At 32.9% G+C, this 17932-nt stretch overlaps 2 protein-coding genes across 2 annotated transcripts in view; one reads left to right on the forward strand and one right to left on the reverse strand.

Moving 5' to 3' along the window:
- Window positions 1–5967, reverse strand: part of LOC149483556 (uncharacterized) — a 184693-nt gene extending 178726 nt beyond the window's left edge. The window contains exon 1 of the mRNA XM_089702648.1: window positions 5787–5967. Within this exon, the coding sequence (XP_089558774.1) occupies window positions 5787–5967 (181 nt within the window). The remainder of the gene's footprint in view (window positions 1–5786) is intronic.
- The window catches only part of LOC149483558 (uncharacterized), a 50528-nt gene extending 38536 nt beyond the window's left edge, over window positions 1–11992 (forward strand). Inside the window, exons 2-3 of the mRNA XM_089702659.1 lie at window positions 10703–10865; window positions 11178–11992. Coding sequence (XP_089558785.1) covers window positions 10863–10865; window positions 11178–11888 — 714 coding nt within the window. The 5' untranslated portion in view covers window positions 10703–10862 and the 3' untranslated portion in view covers window positions 11889–11992. The remainder of the gene's footprint in view (window positions 1–10702; window positions 10866–11177) is intronic.
- The last annotated feature ends 5940 nt before the right edge of the window (window positions 11993–17932 follow it).

Raw genomic sequence — 17932 nt, forward strand, 5'->3', positions numbered from 1 at the left:
AGCTTATTGTATTGCCATATAGTTAACTATATCTGACGTATTAAAGAAGTAATTAAATTGAATAATTAATAAATCACTTTACCATTTTTTTTTACTTGAGAGAATATTTGCTGTCAAATGGAAATTATAGTCACATTATTAGAATATGTTCTAGAAAATCCGTTGCGTAGTTTTTAAGATTTAAGCATACATAGGGATATAGGATTATATTGACAGAGAAAGCGACTTTTGACGTGACAACGTCTTATAATTCGATAGAGCCGGCTGCATGCATGAAAAAACATGACTCATGCGGCGTTACCTCGCTCTGAGGCGTTCCATAGTGCAAGCGAGAGCGCGGAACGACCGACAAAGAAGCACAATCGGCCTTAAGATGTTGTCACGTTCAACTATCGTCAGTAAACCGACTTTACAGACAACCAATTTTTTTTATACTATTTAGTGATGAGTTATTAAACTTCAATAGTCTATCACACCTATCGCCATATCGTATATTTTTCGTAAATAATTTGTAAATCAGTATTCTAAGAACCAGCTGGTACAGAGCACAATAGATTTTACGCTATTACGTTTAAAATCAAACTGTCGATATAAAATATGTGTAAATAAGATTTAATACTTCTAATACCCTGCCTTAAGACCTGCGTCTAGATCTAAATCGACACTATTATTCATTATATACAGTTGACCCTTTCATGCCCTATATACTACGAATAAAGCCAGATTTACATACACCAGATAAGACAGTAAATCTTAAATTAAAATCTCTCAGACTAAAGTTCAAGTACTGTTTGCGTAACTAGGGAGGTAAGTTAGTTTAAGGCTATAAACAAGCACTTTATAGGGTTTACTTGACCTATTTATCAGTTGAATCTAAAATACATTACGACGCCCTGGGAAGTTCAAGGAATATAGTCCTTTAATTTTCTTTAAGTACTAACCGAAGATACATTATGTATTTCAATGTTATTTCTACTGAGTAATTATGTTGGACGGAATTATTGAAAGTAATTAAATGAGAAATAAAACATTCTTAAAGTCGAAATACCAACGATACTCTTCCTTAAACATTCTCTTTTCTTACCTTGATTGGCAGTGGCAACCCTGAGCTGTCAAATTTCCCGCCATACGTTTAAGAACATTGCGGTTAATTTGCATTTTATATCATTGCACTCGAAACCTAATGAATGAAGTAAATCCGAGTTGACTCTGTCGCCTGTTGGAGAGCGAGGTGAGTGGAAAGGGGCAAAATATATCGATCATTATAAATTTCCACTCGGTGGCTAACGGCAGCGGCGCACGCGACCTGCGTGCAAAGATTAATGTAACAGACTGTCATTACTTTATCGGCTATCGCTGTTTTAATTCATTGTATGTATAGTTTAAGTTCTGTATTTATAAAAGCCATTAAGAACTTATGTTGTACATAATATTAATGTAGGGTTAAAATTTTTGCTAAGTATTAATTAAAAATAAAAATAATGAAATTCCTACCATGTACTTACTGTCCAAAGATATCTCACTTGCGTCCAATGCATCCTTTCAATATTATTCTTAACAGGGCAAAAGAGTTATAAAAGTAAAGGATAAAATTCTCTTTATTCTTTTACCGTCTTTCTTTAATTAGTTTAAAATTTAAATTAACCTATATGAAAATAAAAAATATTAAAACTAACTTAGTACAGCATCTACATTTTTTATGTTCTATGCTGACCGCGCAGATCATTCCGTGTTCCGCGCGCCATCTATAGATCACTGCGCTTGCCTTGTTCGCTCACACCCAATAGATATTAACCTCAACGTCATGTTTTCAAAAATGGACTTTAACTCAATCTATTAGGTGCAAATTTACATCAAAATCAGCGAGAGGGATTTTTTTCTTGTTCATGTAGAAGTTGTTACGAATCTATCACACTTACCTTTCAATGTTAGGAATCTAACAATAATAGATCTTCATTTTTTTTTTAAAATAGCCAATTAAAATATTTCTTCTACAACATACTTTATAATTAATAATTATTAAGGATTAATAAACAAAATTTTTGTTGCAACAATCGCAATGGACAAGTTTGACCATAGTTTTTTTATATTTTCATGTCTTATAGGTATCTACGTATTTTCTTCTTTAAAACTTTCCTTTTCACCTCACTTTATATATCATAATCATTTACATGCTTTATTTCCTCAACAAATTCATTAACTCCATTATGAAAAAATACAACAGAATTCACGAACAAAATCATCCTTTTATAAGCGCATAAAACGCATCAGATATAAATTGCACGCGCTGATTAAATTTCGCCGCCGCGCCGTCTTCCATTCGAACAATTTATTAAATCATTATTTAAATAATCGCCGTAACTGCTAATTGAGATAGGTCAGCTATTTATGCAGGTGCTTTATAGTAAATTACAATTAGGAATGTAACGTAGGCTGTTAAACGCATACTCACTTTAAGTCATGTTAATGGAGCGTTGGTGAAATAGTAAGAAAGGGTTCTCTTGTAGTTTATTTGTTTGGCTATATTTTAAAGTGGATGCGCTTTTCCTTCTATTATAAGGTAGAATAAAGAGGAAGATTTCATTATTTTTATGAAATAAGTGACAAAATATGCCCTGTATACATTGTACATAGGAAATGGTATTATGTTTATATCTAATCGTTATTACTCATCTGTACAGGTAAGTCGTGAGAACTTAGAGCAATCGTGCTATTTTTTATTACTTAAAAAAAATTTAATTTTGTTTCTGTATTAATCGATGTAACATCAATCCAAACACGTAATAGTAATTACAAGGACCATTTAAAATCTCATTTTACCAATGAATGGAAACATTTAAATAAACAATTAAGGCACATATCCCAATCACTGTTCCCAGTGAAAATTGCTCCTGTAAACACGCAGGGTCCATTAACCCGTGATGACCGCTAACACTTAACGTTTATTCAATCCAATGCTATTTTCACGTAATTAAAGTGCAGTTGAATAAATCAGATTGTGAAAGACCTTTGTGATAGTATTTAATTAAGATCGTGCTATGAGAGCGATTTGGTTCAATGCTGAGGTTAAATTTCAATCACAAAGTCGGGAGTTTGATGTTGGTCCTACAGCTAACAAAAATACGTATATATGTATTTTAAATTTTCTGATAACTATTCACTTCGACACTTTTTGTATTGGTGGAGAGTTTCTTCGGGAGAAGTTTCCTTTGAAGGTAGAGTCCAAGAATGTGTTAGCGATATCACTTGACCACCGTGGTGGGTTATAGTATGAAGGCCTGTTTCCTTGAAATAGAAACAGGTACAGGTTGTTGATTATGATTAGGAGGAAGTGTGATTGTTATTCTTATTGGCCAACAAAATGTTGATAAAAATTACGTTAATTTTGATCGGAATATGATTTGTAATTCATAGATGCAACACGTTAAGTTTTAACGTTAACTGGATAACTGGAGATATATAATTAAACTTAAATTAAAATAAACATTTCCGACGACGTTCCGACAGTCTCACACGCAGAACTGCATAAAATCTATTATATTTCTCACGTTCACCTTTACGAATCAACGGACATAATGTAACTTTAGTTGAAGTACGTCGAACTAATAAAAACCTTTGATGGTATACTGACGCCAAGAAGTTAATTAAAATAATTATACATTTAAAACGTAGATTACCATGGGTACTTATCCCGGATCTTCTAACTCCGTTTTATATAAATATAAAACTTTCATTACTTACAACTATAAACTAAACAGACTAAAACAAAACAGACTAGATTGCAGTCATAGTCTCTGGTTTATGATTTCCTCCTTGTATTTGGATCAATTTTCTAATTAAATTGTAGCAATAATACAATAAAAGCCTACATAAAAGCATTACAGATAAATTACCTATTAATTCTTATTGCCTAACTTACAATTATTTAGTATTATTAAAAATTAGTGTCGCAGTGTTTTCTTATGAACTTGTCATACCTTAAAGATATAAGTAATTAGCTCTACGAATCCTCTAGTTATTTGAAACCTCCGAAACCTCTGGACTCTTGATTGTAACACTCGAGTGCTTTTTAGTGTTATTTTTATTTTTCAAAATGTGAATGACATTCGTCATATTCACTGTCGAGTTATTTTAGAACTGTGCAAAACATGTGATCGTTTGGCTCTACATACCAACATTATGTTTTCGATTCTTTTTTAATAATTTAGTGTGTGCTATTTCATCGCATTCTTATCATAGTATTAACATTTCGGACATTAAATATTAAGCTGAATTAATTTAAAAAAAAGCTTACTTAAAAAATATACAAACAGCTAAGAATAGATTGTCTATTAGTAAATATTATAACGAAAATCAAACCTATCCAATAAAGTAAAAGAAAATAAATCTCAACAGCATTGTAATCAGCACAACGCTCTAATAGGCAATCAGAATATCAAGCAATGAATGTTTGAACGTTATTACTAAGAGAATCAGTGAAATAATTACAGAGATGTAATCCAACACGTCGTAAATCTCCCATTCTAATAGAAACCGAGGAGTCTCGACCGCAACGGAAACGGAGTCACAACCTTTGAGCCGATCTTATCAGAGGCATTCGCTACGTGACGGGATGCGCGGAAAGCTCTCACAACTTCTGTTTATCTTCTGTTTAGCTTATCTGTCAGTTAAATTGATGAATGAAAATGTATGCCAAAGTTAAATTGCTATAAATGTCTGTCAGCAAATGGTGAAACTGGCCCGTGTATACAGATTATTATATTTAGAATTGATGTAAATTGCTTAAAGAAAAGTAATAAACAAAATGAACATAATATTATGTTACCTATATGTACTTTACTTGATTTTGTATATTCCCCTCGGTCGCCAAGATAACAATTATGAAATTTTATCTGCAATAAAGCGATAATATAAATCTCTAAACCATATTTTCAGTCTTATTTTCAGGAAGTAAACATAACAGCATTATTATTAAAACAGCTCGTTATTATTGAAATCCCTACACGCTCTCGCTTCTCTCCTCTGCACAACCAGAGCCTTAATGTAAATCGCTTAGTGGATTTATAAGAGTAATTACCAGCGAGACAAAAGGCACGCGTCGGGTGCGCCCGTGCAATTAGATTCGCTCCCAATGGATCTGATCTACGAACAATGCTGATGGTATCGTACCGCGGTTCTGCTTTGGATCCGTGAACTGTGTGAACCGTGACCTTAGCGACAGAATAATTGCATGTTTGATTTACTTTTAATTTGGTTTACGTGTGTTTAAGATTGTGTTATGGTACTCACTTTATCGTTTTAAGTGACAAATGATAAGTCATCTGTAGATGAATAAGTAAATACCTTTATTGTGTTCTTTTAAATAATATTTGATAAAGTAATTATTATACAGTAAAATGTTTAGTAAATCAGCGTAAAAATAAATCAACAACGAAGAAAGAACTTGAAAAATATCAGCTCTATCATAAATTATGTGTCACAAGAGGAAATTTTGTTACAATAGATACTTATACTTTATCTTATATAGTTACTCTTACTCTATACTCTACCTTTCAATCATAATAAGTCCTCCTTACTGAATTTCAGTCACACCGGCTGAAATTATTACAACTACCTACTTCCATCCAGGACGAAGTTTCTGACAAATCTTCAACGCGCTATAAAGTAAATAGCGCGGAAAAATAATTGAATTCCATCGCTCTTATAATCTTATGACGGTAAATCGACATGACTGGTGAGATCTACGGCTTACTGTTTAGCAAGAAGTTACCTAATATATAACTTACCTTTACTCATATTCTGGTACCGCAACTGATCTATAATACTAGTCAGCCTGTTCTCCCGCTGCATAGATTTTATATCTTCGTCTTCTTCTTTTATTGACACTTCACACTTTATTTTATCAGTCACTTTACCACTTTCAACTGATTGTTCTTTTGAACACTTTTGTAATACAGTCTCAGACATTTTTGTCAGGATAATCTAAAGTTTAAATTTAAAACCCTTTGTAGAAAAATATCTTTGTGAAGTAAGTATAAAGTTACTAAGAGTTTTTTAATAGGTTATAGATATTTTACTAGAGATGCTCTTAAGTTCTAGTCTGTAATTATTTTCTTTTCACGCCTTTCTGTACAAGCGAAAAGAAAAAACTTAAATCGTAAATTAAACCTATATTATGAAATGTAAAAATATACATAGTATTCCTATATACCTTTCATAAATTTAATTGTTAAATGGAATATATAAATTGTAAGTCAAATCGTTATCAAGTTTTGTAGTTCAGGAAATATATCCACACTAGAGACACAAACAGATAAATAATAGGTACCTATATTTCAAAGTACCTGATTACAAGTACATAAATAATCGAGAGATAAAAGATATGGCCGTGGCTGTGACCTCTATAATCATGTTATTTATCATTTTCAAATATTTCAATCTATATTATTGTATTGTTAGCCAATCTAGTTTGTGGTTTGTACAAATTATTTATCAAAATGTTGACGTTGTGTGTTTATTTCCGTTATTTAATACACAATTAATATAAGAGATGTGTTTGATAGTATATTAAAAAACCGAAAGCGATTGTTAACATGTTACGGTAATACTACGTCCGTATGAATAGAACTTACTTTTATGTTCACCTAAACAAAAAAAATAGTTTATTTAATTAACAAAGTATTGAGATTATATCTTAATTCCATACAATAAAAGCCTCTACACTATGACATGATTTGAAATATAAATTTTACAATTGCCATTCGTCATCTATGACAGCAACAAAGTCCAAGACGAAGCCAAACAAGATTATGCTTTTAATTGAACATTTTTATTTCCTATTTGACTGAGTGCTATCAATCCTTTATAAACACACTATCTTTATTTCATTACTCGGAAAATAATCGTGCCAAATTCTTAGAATTAGTCACTGAACAAATATTACAGATTCATGTTGTTGATTATTGAAAAAGTAATGTGATATGACATTTAACTTTTCTTAATTATGTGGCTCAAACTCCATACCACTAACCAATAAATATATGTTTATGAGCAACTGAATATACTATTGAATTCGATAAAATAAAACCAATATCTCATAATAACACGGACTGCAGACACGGACAGTTTATTACCGGCCTACATGAATCAGAGTGAACTTTTAGCAATAACTTTATTACTTATCAAATAACCAATCACTGCGTAAACAGATTTTCCAAAACCACAACACACTGAATTCAATAAGGCACTTAAACATAAAACCATAAAAATTTAGAAAGAAACAAATAGTGTTAAAGGTAAGCAACAGGTATGTACAGCGGTTTATCGCAACGTTCAACTGATAACTGAGGTGTCAGGTCAAACGAGCAAATGGGGCATAGTACGTACGAGCCTGATAAGAGCCGATAACGGGCTCTTAACCTTCCGATGCCACTAGCGACTGCTGAACGAACCCTTATGTAAAATTCCTTACAATTCTCAACCATCTACTAAGTAGCTAACATCTGCAAGCAAATTGTCTCATACATTTGCATGAGGTTACAAGACTATGGAATAAGAGGTCAAAGCAGAGGTTAAACTTTACACTTGTTAAATGACCTTTTAGTCAAATCCTCATAGGGAAAAATAAACAAATAAGAGCGATTTTCATACATAAAACTATAGGTGAAACACATTGTTAAATTGAAATTTGCTCTTACACTGTGCAAAGAAGTAATAACAATAATTTTCATACAATGTAGTTAGCACAGTCAAATACGTTATTATATTGAAACATGTTTATGACATAAAATTCCCAATTTAAATTGCATTATACAGATTAGATAATGAATGTTCAGTCCGAGATTTATGTTGTAGTCTGGCAATTTAAAAATTTTCATTCTAATGCTTACGTTTCTGAAGATAATGAAAGTTTATGGTCTGAAAGAGATGTAAAAGACTAGTAAATGTTGCCAGGATCACACGCGCCGAGAACACGCGCTTGGGAAATTCATTTTCTCACTCGTTTTGCTGTGAAGCTTATAAACAGACACACCAACAATAACAATACTATATCAGATAACAACAGCCAACACATTATCTTTTAACTAAGTTCCTATTATTTACTTCTCAATTCTTATATGTACCGAATACCAACCACATGAAGAATGATGGCCACGACAGTATCGATATGATTGAAAGTAGAGTTCCTAATTGTTGCCTTAACAATTAAATTATTTTTGCTATGGAATAACAAGAATCCATTTCCCTCAATATTAAATGAAATTTCCTTTTCTGTTCTTAAAAATATAGGGTCATTCAACTGCAAATAAATAACTTTAACAAATGCAACAAATGTGAAACATTCTCTAAACGATAATAATAAATACGAGACTGAAACTAACCATAAAGTAAGAAACCCCAGCCGCTAAAAATTGCTTGAACGGTAAATCGGAACGCAATTTCAGTGCAATGAAAGGGCAAAAGTATAGACGTGCGACCGGTCATACCGTCGTGACTGCTGATAAGCTGATAAGCGACCTGATAGCGAACTGTGACTCCGACGGACAAAGCGAAACCTTATCGCGCTCAAGGAAACTCAATGATAACGCTCATTCTAACGTCGATCTGGCTAGACTCAGTGCTTTACTGTTAGATATGCGCCTATTCATAGGAAAAGACACTATTGAAAATCTGATTCAAATTGTATTTGAAACCGTGTCTGTCATAGAGTTAAGAGTAGGCACGTTCATGTTAGGTTGAGTTACAAAATGTAACTAAATTAAGTAAACTAATGTTGTTTCTGATTATGCTTTCATGAGTAAGACATAATTTTTGTCATTTGATGAATAAACCAGCAAACAAAATAGGATGAGCTATGAATTCTAAAAAGGCAAATTATTTTTAACGCAGGACGTAAAAGAATTGCTAAATAGACTGTGTCTGAAATACATATAAATGTATAATACGAAATTTACTGATAATTATGAAAATTATCTTACGTTCTGGTTAAATTAAATTAACTAAATTGAATTCCTTTATATTAAGTCATTATATTGTACAGCTAAGTATTTGAATCTAACGTTACTCATTTGTCTCTACATCATTACCTCTACACGTCGGTACCCAAGAAAACTATTTTAATTAATTATGAATAATGTTACACAATTATAGTGTTTTTTAGTGAGAACCATACAAGTCATTTTCTAAAGTTTATAGAAGTTTTTAGTGTCATAATTTTATAGGTTATGTGCGGTCGGTTGGCGCGCAACGCGTTGTCGTCACGGGCTAATTTTGGCGGGACGAGGTCATGACCCGTGCACGTCCACCAAAATAAAAACATCTGCTTTAACTAATCATTTGGAGAAAGATTACGGTCATAGCATTGACAGTTTGAAAATAACGGTCTTATAACTTGCTTACTTTAAAAAAATGAAGAAGCAATAAAAATTTTTTAAGAATTATTAACATTGATGTTAAAAAATATATTTTTATATGAATGATCCATTGATTATGATATTTAATAATTATGTATTGAGTTTTTTACAGATAATATAATATTTTGCGGTAGCCTTATCATGACTCAGAGATAATAATCTAATATAAACTTTGTATTCGTATAAAAAGAAAAAATATTGTGAAATGTTTTTATCTAAATTATTATGCGTAAAATCATGCTATTTATCTTAACTTTTATTATTAAAACAGGTGTATTTAAATACTTAAAATCATTTAAAAGAGAAAATTAAATTACATTATACCTAATTGTTTAAAAGTGTGAATTGCTACTGCGATAGGTCTATGTCATATTATTACATAATATACCTATTTTATATTTTTAATGATATGTTTCAGAATAAAGGATTGAATTGAGAATGAGTTTTTTTTTATCTCCTCATGCATTCGTTTGTTTTGATATAGTCTAATTATGATGTCCATATTGATAATTTGCATGCTATGTTTGTTATAGCGAAACATGTGGTTAACAATTACTGCTGTTATTTTTTCACCATATTTAAAGCAAATAAAAATTATTATTATTCTTTATTACAATTGTGCAATTGTTTACAACAAAATATCTTCTGTATATAGACTCTCGTGGTAGGGGTGAAGGTATGTCTTTGGCCGGTGTCCAGGTCTCCTGGGTATTTTGGTGGACGTTCAGCGAGGTCGTGACCCGCCAACCTCTCCCAGATCTGGCTAGCTTTATAATAGAACTAGACTAGACTTGCCAAGTTTAGCAACGGGTAAACGCCAAAAAAACGACGAAATCTTTCTTTGAAGTAGCTATTTATTCGTATACCTATTTAATATGAATTCTTACTGTTACATTTAGGGCTGATTTTTCAATCCTTGGTTAAAACTTATTTGTCGAATAATGTGTAAAACTACCATTTTAAAAACGTATTCTAATTGCCCGTATTTGACAGTTTCCGTGACATTTTAATATTATCGTGTAATACTTTATTGAACGGATAAGCTTTATCCAAGCATTGAAAAATCGGCCCTTATACCAAAGTTTTGATTAATAATGTTTTATAGACTTTAGCACTGTGCCTTATAAAAATAATTTATGTGTTTAAAATCTTTTTTTAATTAATAAAGCCCAATTTTTTAAGAAAGCTCGCAACTTACAAATCCGTACAGAAAGTATATTTTTATTTGATAAAAGAGCATTGAATAAAATATACTACATAGTTATGTTTTACGTTACAAATAAAGACAGAATCCAGTTCGTGGTTGCAGCGTATTCTTATGTAACAGAAAACAATGGCTACAAATCGGCTCGAATGTTTTCATCCATTGTGGTACACCTGTGCAACGAACACGCTAACTAGCTCATGATGTTATAAATTGGATATAAGTATCTTGAAAATAATACTATAATGGTAAGTTCGTGAAATTATTTCAACTTTTTACACTAATTTTCTTTACATAATACCTACATCTTATTTTCATTGTTGATACACAGAAATACTGCGGAATTATCATTATACATACTATTTTTAAAGAATTAGTTTTTGCAATATCTACAAACTTTTATTATGTCCAAGATTAGGTTAAAGTAATTTAATTACTTTCTTCATGAAAGCTTTCAACTTCATTTATTTTAGTAGGAAAATATATACTAAAACAACTATGCCTAACTCTACTATTACATTCATTACACGTACATTAACAGCTATGAACTCTTATTACAGATACACCATACACTATTGTTATGTCTGCTGTCTACATTTGCCAAGACGCAATATCCACCCTACTACCAAAATCAATTGCGCACTTATGATCACTACGATGTAGGACCGATGGACAATATGTATGATGACTACGATGACTCCTCAGAATGCGAATGTTCCTGCCAAATTTGTGAAGACATCAAGTCATGCTGCAGGAATGTGTGCGTTAACTGCTTCCAACAACCGCAATCAAGCATTGTCATAGTACCATACCCTTATCCTTTGATCATTTCAACTAAACAAAAAGAAACCGCTAGTACACCACAAGCCACAGAACAAACTATTGCACCACAAGTAACAGAACAGGTAGCACATGCAACTGAAGCACCCCCAGAGCCAGTAACAAAAGAGGAACCAAAGATAGAAACAACTCTTTCAACAACCACAACCACACTAGAGCCTGAAACATCACCACCAGAACTATTACGAAACAAGGATGCATATATCAACGATATTATAGCTAAAGCACCACACATAAATGATAGAAATAAATTCGTATTAACGTCCTTACGTCGAACGAAACCAAATTGGATGCCGAAGTACGGAATCGTGCCTATACCGGAGAATTTGGCTGAAAAATTGATGTTACAGCTACGTAGCATGCGGGTGTTGCATCCACGTAAGGAAACTTTCAAAGCTACAGACACGCTTTCATCGTTGGAAAAAGCTTAACTATTTGTGAACTCGTATTAGCTTTATTTTTATCTCTCTCTATCTTTAAATGTAGAGTTGTTTTTTTTATATTTTTCAATTTTTTAATAAACACTTTGTTTGGGTTGAATGTTTTATTTACATAAATATTAGAATATGAATCGTTAAATTAATATACTCGAATTGTATCACAGAAATTATTTTTTGGTAATGGAAAACGTTGCTGGTATTTAGTAGGTAGTGGTTTCATGGTTTCATTTAGTATATGTAATTTCACTAAAACTACTAATAACAAAATATTTTGTTTTTCCTTAATATTTCAAACTTCTTGGCTGAAAATGTTCTTTTTGATCGATTTGAATTTACTTACGAATCCATAAATTAGACAAATCCAAAACATTAAACCATCGATAACAAAACATCGACAACCACATCAAATCACATCACTACACTTCACTAAGGAATAAAGTCATCACGATATCCAGCAACTAATCGATTCAGCATAAATTATAGAGACAATACGCCAGTTGAGCGTGGTTTGACCTTTCAGAAAACTCCGCGACTGCGCGTGAGTCGTGCGGGGTCACCAACGATATATGTATTTTTAGAGTTGAAAGTTCGACACGACGGTTCACCCGACTTGGAAACGTTATGCTTCCGCTAATAAGACATTTGTTTTCTCATACTCGTGCTTTGTGAAATTTTTATGGTGCTCTCATGGTACTCTTGAAAAGGACGTTTTGAAAATAACGTAGATACGCTAAATGTAAGGGACTAAATTTTATATTAAAGTGTTTTTAACTGAATGATTATTTCTCTCTGGCTGCAGTCGTATCTATAAATAATATTTTTCATTAATATTATATAATATATTCTCTGAATTAGATTTACAGTCATGTAATGCGAATATTGTAACCAGTTGATGTCCATTTAATATTGCCTTATTAATGATTCATGAAATGATAAACGGCAGCCTTTACACTATGTATACTAATTAAGAATCTTGTGGTGTGAATCCAATCACTTTTTTTTCTTAATTTGTAGAACGTGTTAAAATTTAGTGTTTGACTGAAATATAGTTATAGATGCGCCCGCCGCCCGTTGCGATTTCGTAGGCGTATTCAGTTATCCGTAGAGGGGAATTGTACACTTTTCGTATTATAATATACACGGTGTCCCACTATCGGTATACTAAGCGCAAAGGGATTTGTAGTTTTGCATACACTGATCACGATGTTAAAAAATTTTTGCAAATTTTTCCTTAATCCATGTTTTCTTCTCTAACTTCGCGCAGCCGATATATAACGATTCGCTAATGTGAGCATTTTGTCTATGAAAACATAATTTTAAAAGATAGCTCACGTGAGGGTGGCAAATAAGGCGGGTTGCTTATTAGGGGTGTACACATAGAGTTTTAAGAATTCATCTATTTGAAAAAAAAAACGCGTCTGGAATTTTTTAAGTATTTTTTACGTACTCAGCGTATGCAAAACTATAACCTCCTTTGAGCTTAGTCTACCAACGGTGGGACACCCGGTCGGCGATATATTAACATTTACGACCTTACTACTTCTATGAAATATATAATAGTGATGCATAGCTATTGTAATTGAAAATTCAACAACTCAAAACTAATAAGTACCTTGTATTATACGTAATAGAATAGTACATAATTAGTAAGTGGGTAATAACTTCGTTCATCACATCAATCAACGCTACCACTACGCAGGTAATATCATTAGTATACAGTATCCACTGACCATACTTTGATGAAATTTATTATCTAGTTATGTTGGTATATAGCGTTCACAATTATTAATTTTAATACCTTAGTTATGGTCCATTAAACCATAATATGCTACAAGGCAAATAGCGATAGTGAAAACTTTAGGTAGGTACTCTTAATTGCTATTTAAATTATCTGCTTAAAGCACTCGGAATGTACTTGTTAACTGGTTCTCGTTAAGTTTAAATTAGATTCTATTAATAATCAGAACGATAACTGCCCGCTAAATGGCCCCAAGGTTGTCTAAGGTCAGATGGCAATCAAAACCTGATTGTATTGCATTCTATCAGCGGGTGCTAAATGAGTAGGAGGAGGCTTATATATTGTAGTGGTTAAGTGCAATGAGAGTAAAATGAATAGTAAACAGCCCGTAACAAACCACTAGCTTTGTAGATTCTTAGTGTGGTGCGCCGAAACAGTATATAACGATTGGCTGTTAAAATAAGATGGGTCTGATCTTCCGTTGAAATGAAATCTAATAAACCTATCTAATAGCCAAAATAATTGAAAATATGTTTATGAGCGTAGTAGCCTACCTGTGTAATGCCGTCGCCTACCGACTTGCCGTAGCAAAATCTTGTAGCGTGTTATCGGTACGAGTAGTAATTCTGTCACATCACGGTGCGGTGTGATCACGGCGAACTTATATTTCGCAAGGTTTTCGTATCGGTACATAGTCATAAATCATAATACCACAGACTAATAATAATATACTACGTAATACATATTTCGATAAGGCATCGGGATTCGGGAAGATGTTTAATTTCACGAATCCTAATTACAATTGAGAATTTTGATAATTCCAATATTTAAGCCTATACTAGCCAAATCTCTGTATAACTAAATAAAGCGCGTCACACACGGTGAAGATACTATAATATTTTATCTTAAGATACTGTTATATTTTATATTACAGTATCTTAACGCATCCTGTATCCGCGTTCGGACCAGCATTTTTCTTTTTGTCATTGCGTACTAAGACCCCTGTAGAACCGCCATCCTGTTACAAATGACCCACAAAATTTCGCGTCATTTGTAACAGGATGGCCGTTCTACAGGGGTCTTAGTACGCAATGACAAAAAGAAAAATGATGGTCCGAACGCGGATACAGGATGCGTTAAGATACTGTAATATAAAATATAACAGTATCTTAAGATAAAACATTATAGTATCTTCACCGTGTGTGACGCGCTTAAGTACAGGTTTCTTTAACGTCTAACGATAAAAACAGGTAGGTAAACCTCCTTATCGAAATATACAATTCTATAAAAAAAAGTGATGTTCCAACTCAAGTTCCAACTACAAAACTAATATTGACTAATATTATTTATTTGAACACATTTGGAACGACTTCTTATACTTTCCCTAAATAAAATAAATACAATATTTCCATCAATAAAAGTATTCGCACATATGCGTATCTAAAAATTTATCAGGAAAAGTAACGCGCCTAAATTTTGTTAAGAGCAAACATAACTAATCTAGATTCATTAGGAGCAAATGAAATATCTTGACGTAACAATAATCCATACTAATATTATAAATGCGAAAGTAACTCTGTCTGTCTGTCTGTTACTCAATCACGCCTAAACTACTGAACCAATTTGCATGAAATTTGGTATGGAGATTTTTTGATACCCGAGAAAGGACATATCACATAGGCTACCTTTTATTGCGAAATATGTACCACGGACGAAGCGAGGGCGGACCTCTAGTAAAATAAAAAACTGAATAAAACTAAATATAATCAATTTTCAGTCACAATATTTCCTTTGACGACTTATAAAACATTTTATAACTGAAATGAAATAACAATAAACATGCAGGGCAAATGCGATAACAACACTTGTTTTTATTTTATTTACAGCAATACAATCCAATCGTAGAAAATGTAACAAAAAATAAAACAGACCAAGTAATGAAAACGGTATGACCCTTATGCTTACTTCCTTGCTAATTTTATAAATAAATAGTGTTTCTTTATTGTTCGTTTGTCTTTCTGTCATATTTGCAGCGATTTTGTCTTTTTAATAATTTCCTTTGAGCATGCGGGCGAAGATGCTGGCAACAGCCAGTATATTACAAGTTAGACATTTATAATAAAATTAGAGGTCCGCCCCGGCTTCGCTCGTGGTACATATTTCGCAATAAAAGGTAGCCTATGTCCTTTCTCGGGTATCAAAATATCTTCATACCAAATTTCATGCAAATTGGTTCAGTAGTTTAGGCGTGATTGAGTAACAGACAGACAGACAGAGTTACTTTCGCATTTATAATATTAGTATGGATTGAAGAAATATGCGTGAACTATAACCACCCATTCGTAAAGAATTGAAGCTATATTTAAGGAGTGTGATTGTTATTCTTTCATAATTTGAAGTAGTTCAAAAATGTAGCTATAAAAATCCTATTGTTTCAGATACTTACGTCTCTTCATATCTGTCTATGGGTTTATAAAGTACGTACACAGTTTATAAATAATGCACAACCTGGATACATGCCCTACTACCAGCCACAGAGGCCGTATTACGGTGAATACGATTACAGGAGATGGAGTCAGCCCAGACAAAACAATCGAATGTATAGACGAGGCGGCGGTAGAATGCCAGAGTATTCTATAGAATCCAACTATGAATACGATAGATACAGAAACTGCAAATGTTCCTGCAAAAACTGTGACAATTTAAAACCTTGCTGCGTATCAATTTGTGATAACTGCAACCCGCAATCCAATTTAGTCTTCGTACCATATCCAGTACCTCTAGTCGTCACCATACAATCTAAAAACTCACCTAATTCAACGAGCGCAACGAACCCAACCACAAAAACTACGACTACATCAACAACGTCAACAACCACAACAACGAGATCAACAACAACGCAAACAACAACTGAAATGACAACCACAAGAACAACAGCACCGTACGAAATAACAACATACTCTACGCCGTTGTTTCCTACTGTGAAAAACAGAGATTTCGATTATGAAATTTCTACATTCCCATTCTTTGAAGATAAAAAGTTAAGCTTGTACGATACGAGTAAACCCGAATGTTCCAGGGGTAGATGTAAACTGAAGAACTATAGGAGAGTAGACTATATCGATGGATTACTGAGAAATGAAAACGATAGAAATATACTACGAAATCAAAGGACAGAAGGGCAAAATGACAAATATTTTAATGTAGAATTCCCTTCTAGGTCTAACTGGGCTCCTCGCTATGGTATTGTGCCTATTCCTGATAAATTAGCTCTTAAATTTATGACTCATTTACGGGATATGAAGATGCAAAACTTGGAAAAGGTGAAACAATAAATCCAAATGGTTAAAAAAAAAACTGTTTTCTGTGTTTCTTTGAAAGTAAAATAGATGATCATTATCTTTTTATTTATTTAAAATTAACGTTTATAAAAAATAAATGCCTACCTGAAAAAATAGCAAAGTACCTCTACGACGTAAATAAGAATTTTGACAGAAATATTTGATCACTATACTTGATTTCCGCCCGCGGCTTCGCCCGCGTTTGCAAAGGAAAACCCGCATAGTTCCCATTCCCGTGGGATTTCCGGGATAAAAACTATCCTATGTGTTAATCCAAGTTACCCTCTATATGTGTGCTAAATTTCATTGTAATCGGTTCAGTAGTTTTTACGTGAAAGAGTAACAAACATCCATACATCCATACATCCATACATCCATACAAACTTTCGCCTTTATAATATACTAGACTAGACTAGATTTCCGCCCGCGGCTTCGCCCGCGTTTTCAAAGGAAAACCCGCATAGTTCCCGTTCCCGTGGGATTTCCGGGATAGAACCTATCCTATGTGTTAATCCAAGTTACCCTCTATATGTGTGCTAAATTTCATTGTAATCGGTTCAGTAGTTTTTACGTGAAAGAGTAACAAACATCCATACATCCATACATCCATACATCCATACATCCAAACAAACTTTCGCCTTTATAATAGTTTAAGATTAAGATAATAATTGCCGTGTGAAACTTTGGGCCCTAACATGCATTTCAATACTAGCGGTCTGCCCCGGCTTCGCCCGTGGTACTTGTTTACATTTTCTCTCCATAAGAACCATCCTCGTACTTCAAGGAATGTTATAAAAAAGAATTAAGGAAATCGGTTCAGCCGTTCTCGAGTTTTGCGCTTACCAACACTAAGCGATTCATTTTTATTATATAGAATGAAATAAGGTAGACAAGATCGCAATCCAAATTACTATAACCATATCCATTCTCTTTTCTTTAAAATTGTTGATATCAAT

Source organism: Colias philodice, chromosome 13, assembly GCF_061535455.1.
Source record: "Colias philodice isolate Cphi_HAF_F1 chromosome 13, ilColPhil1 Martin Lab GWU primary, whole genome shotgun sequence".
Classification (NCBI taxonomy): domain Eukaryota; kingdom Metazoa; phylum Arthropoda; class Insecta; order Lepidoptera; family Pieridae; genus Colias; species Colias philodice.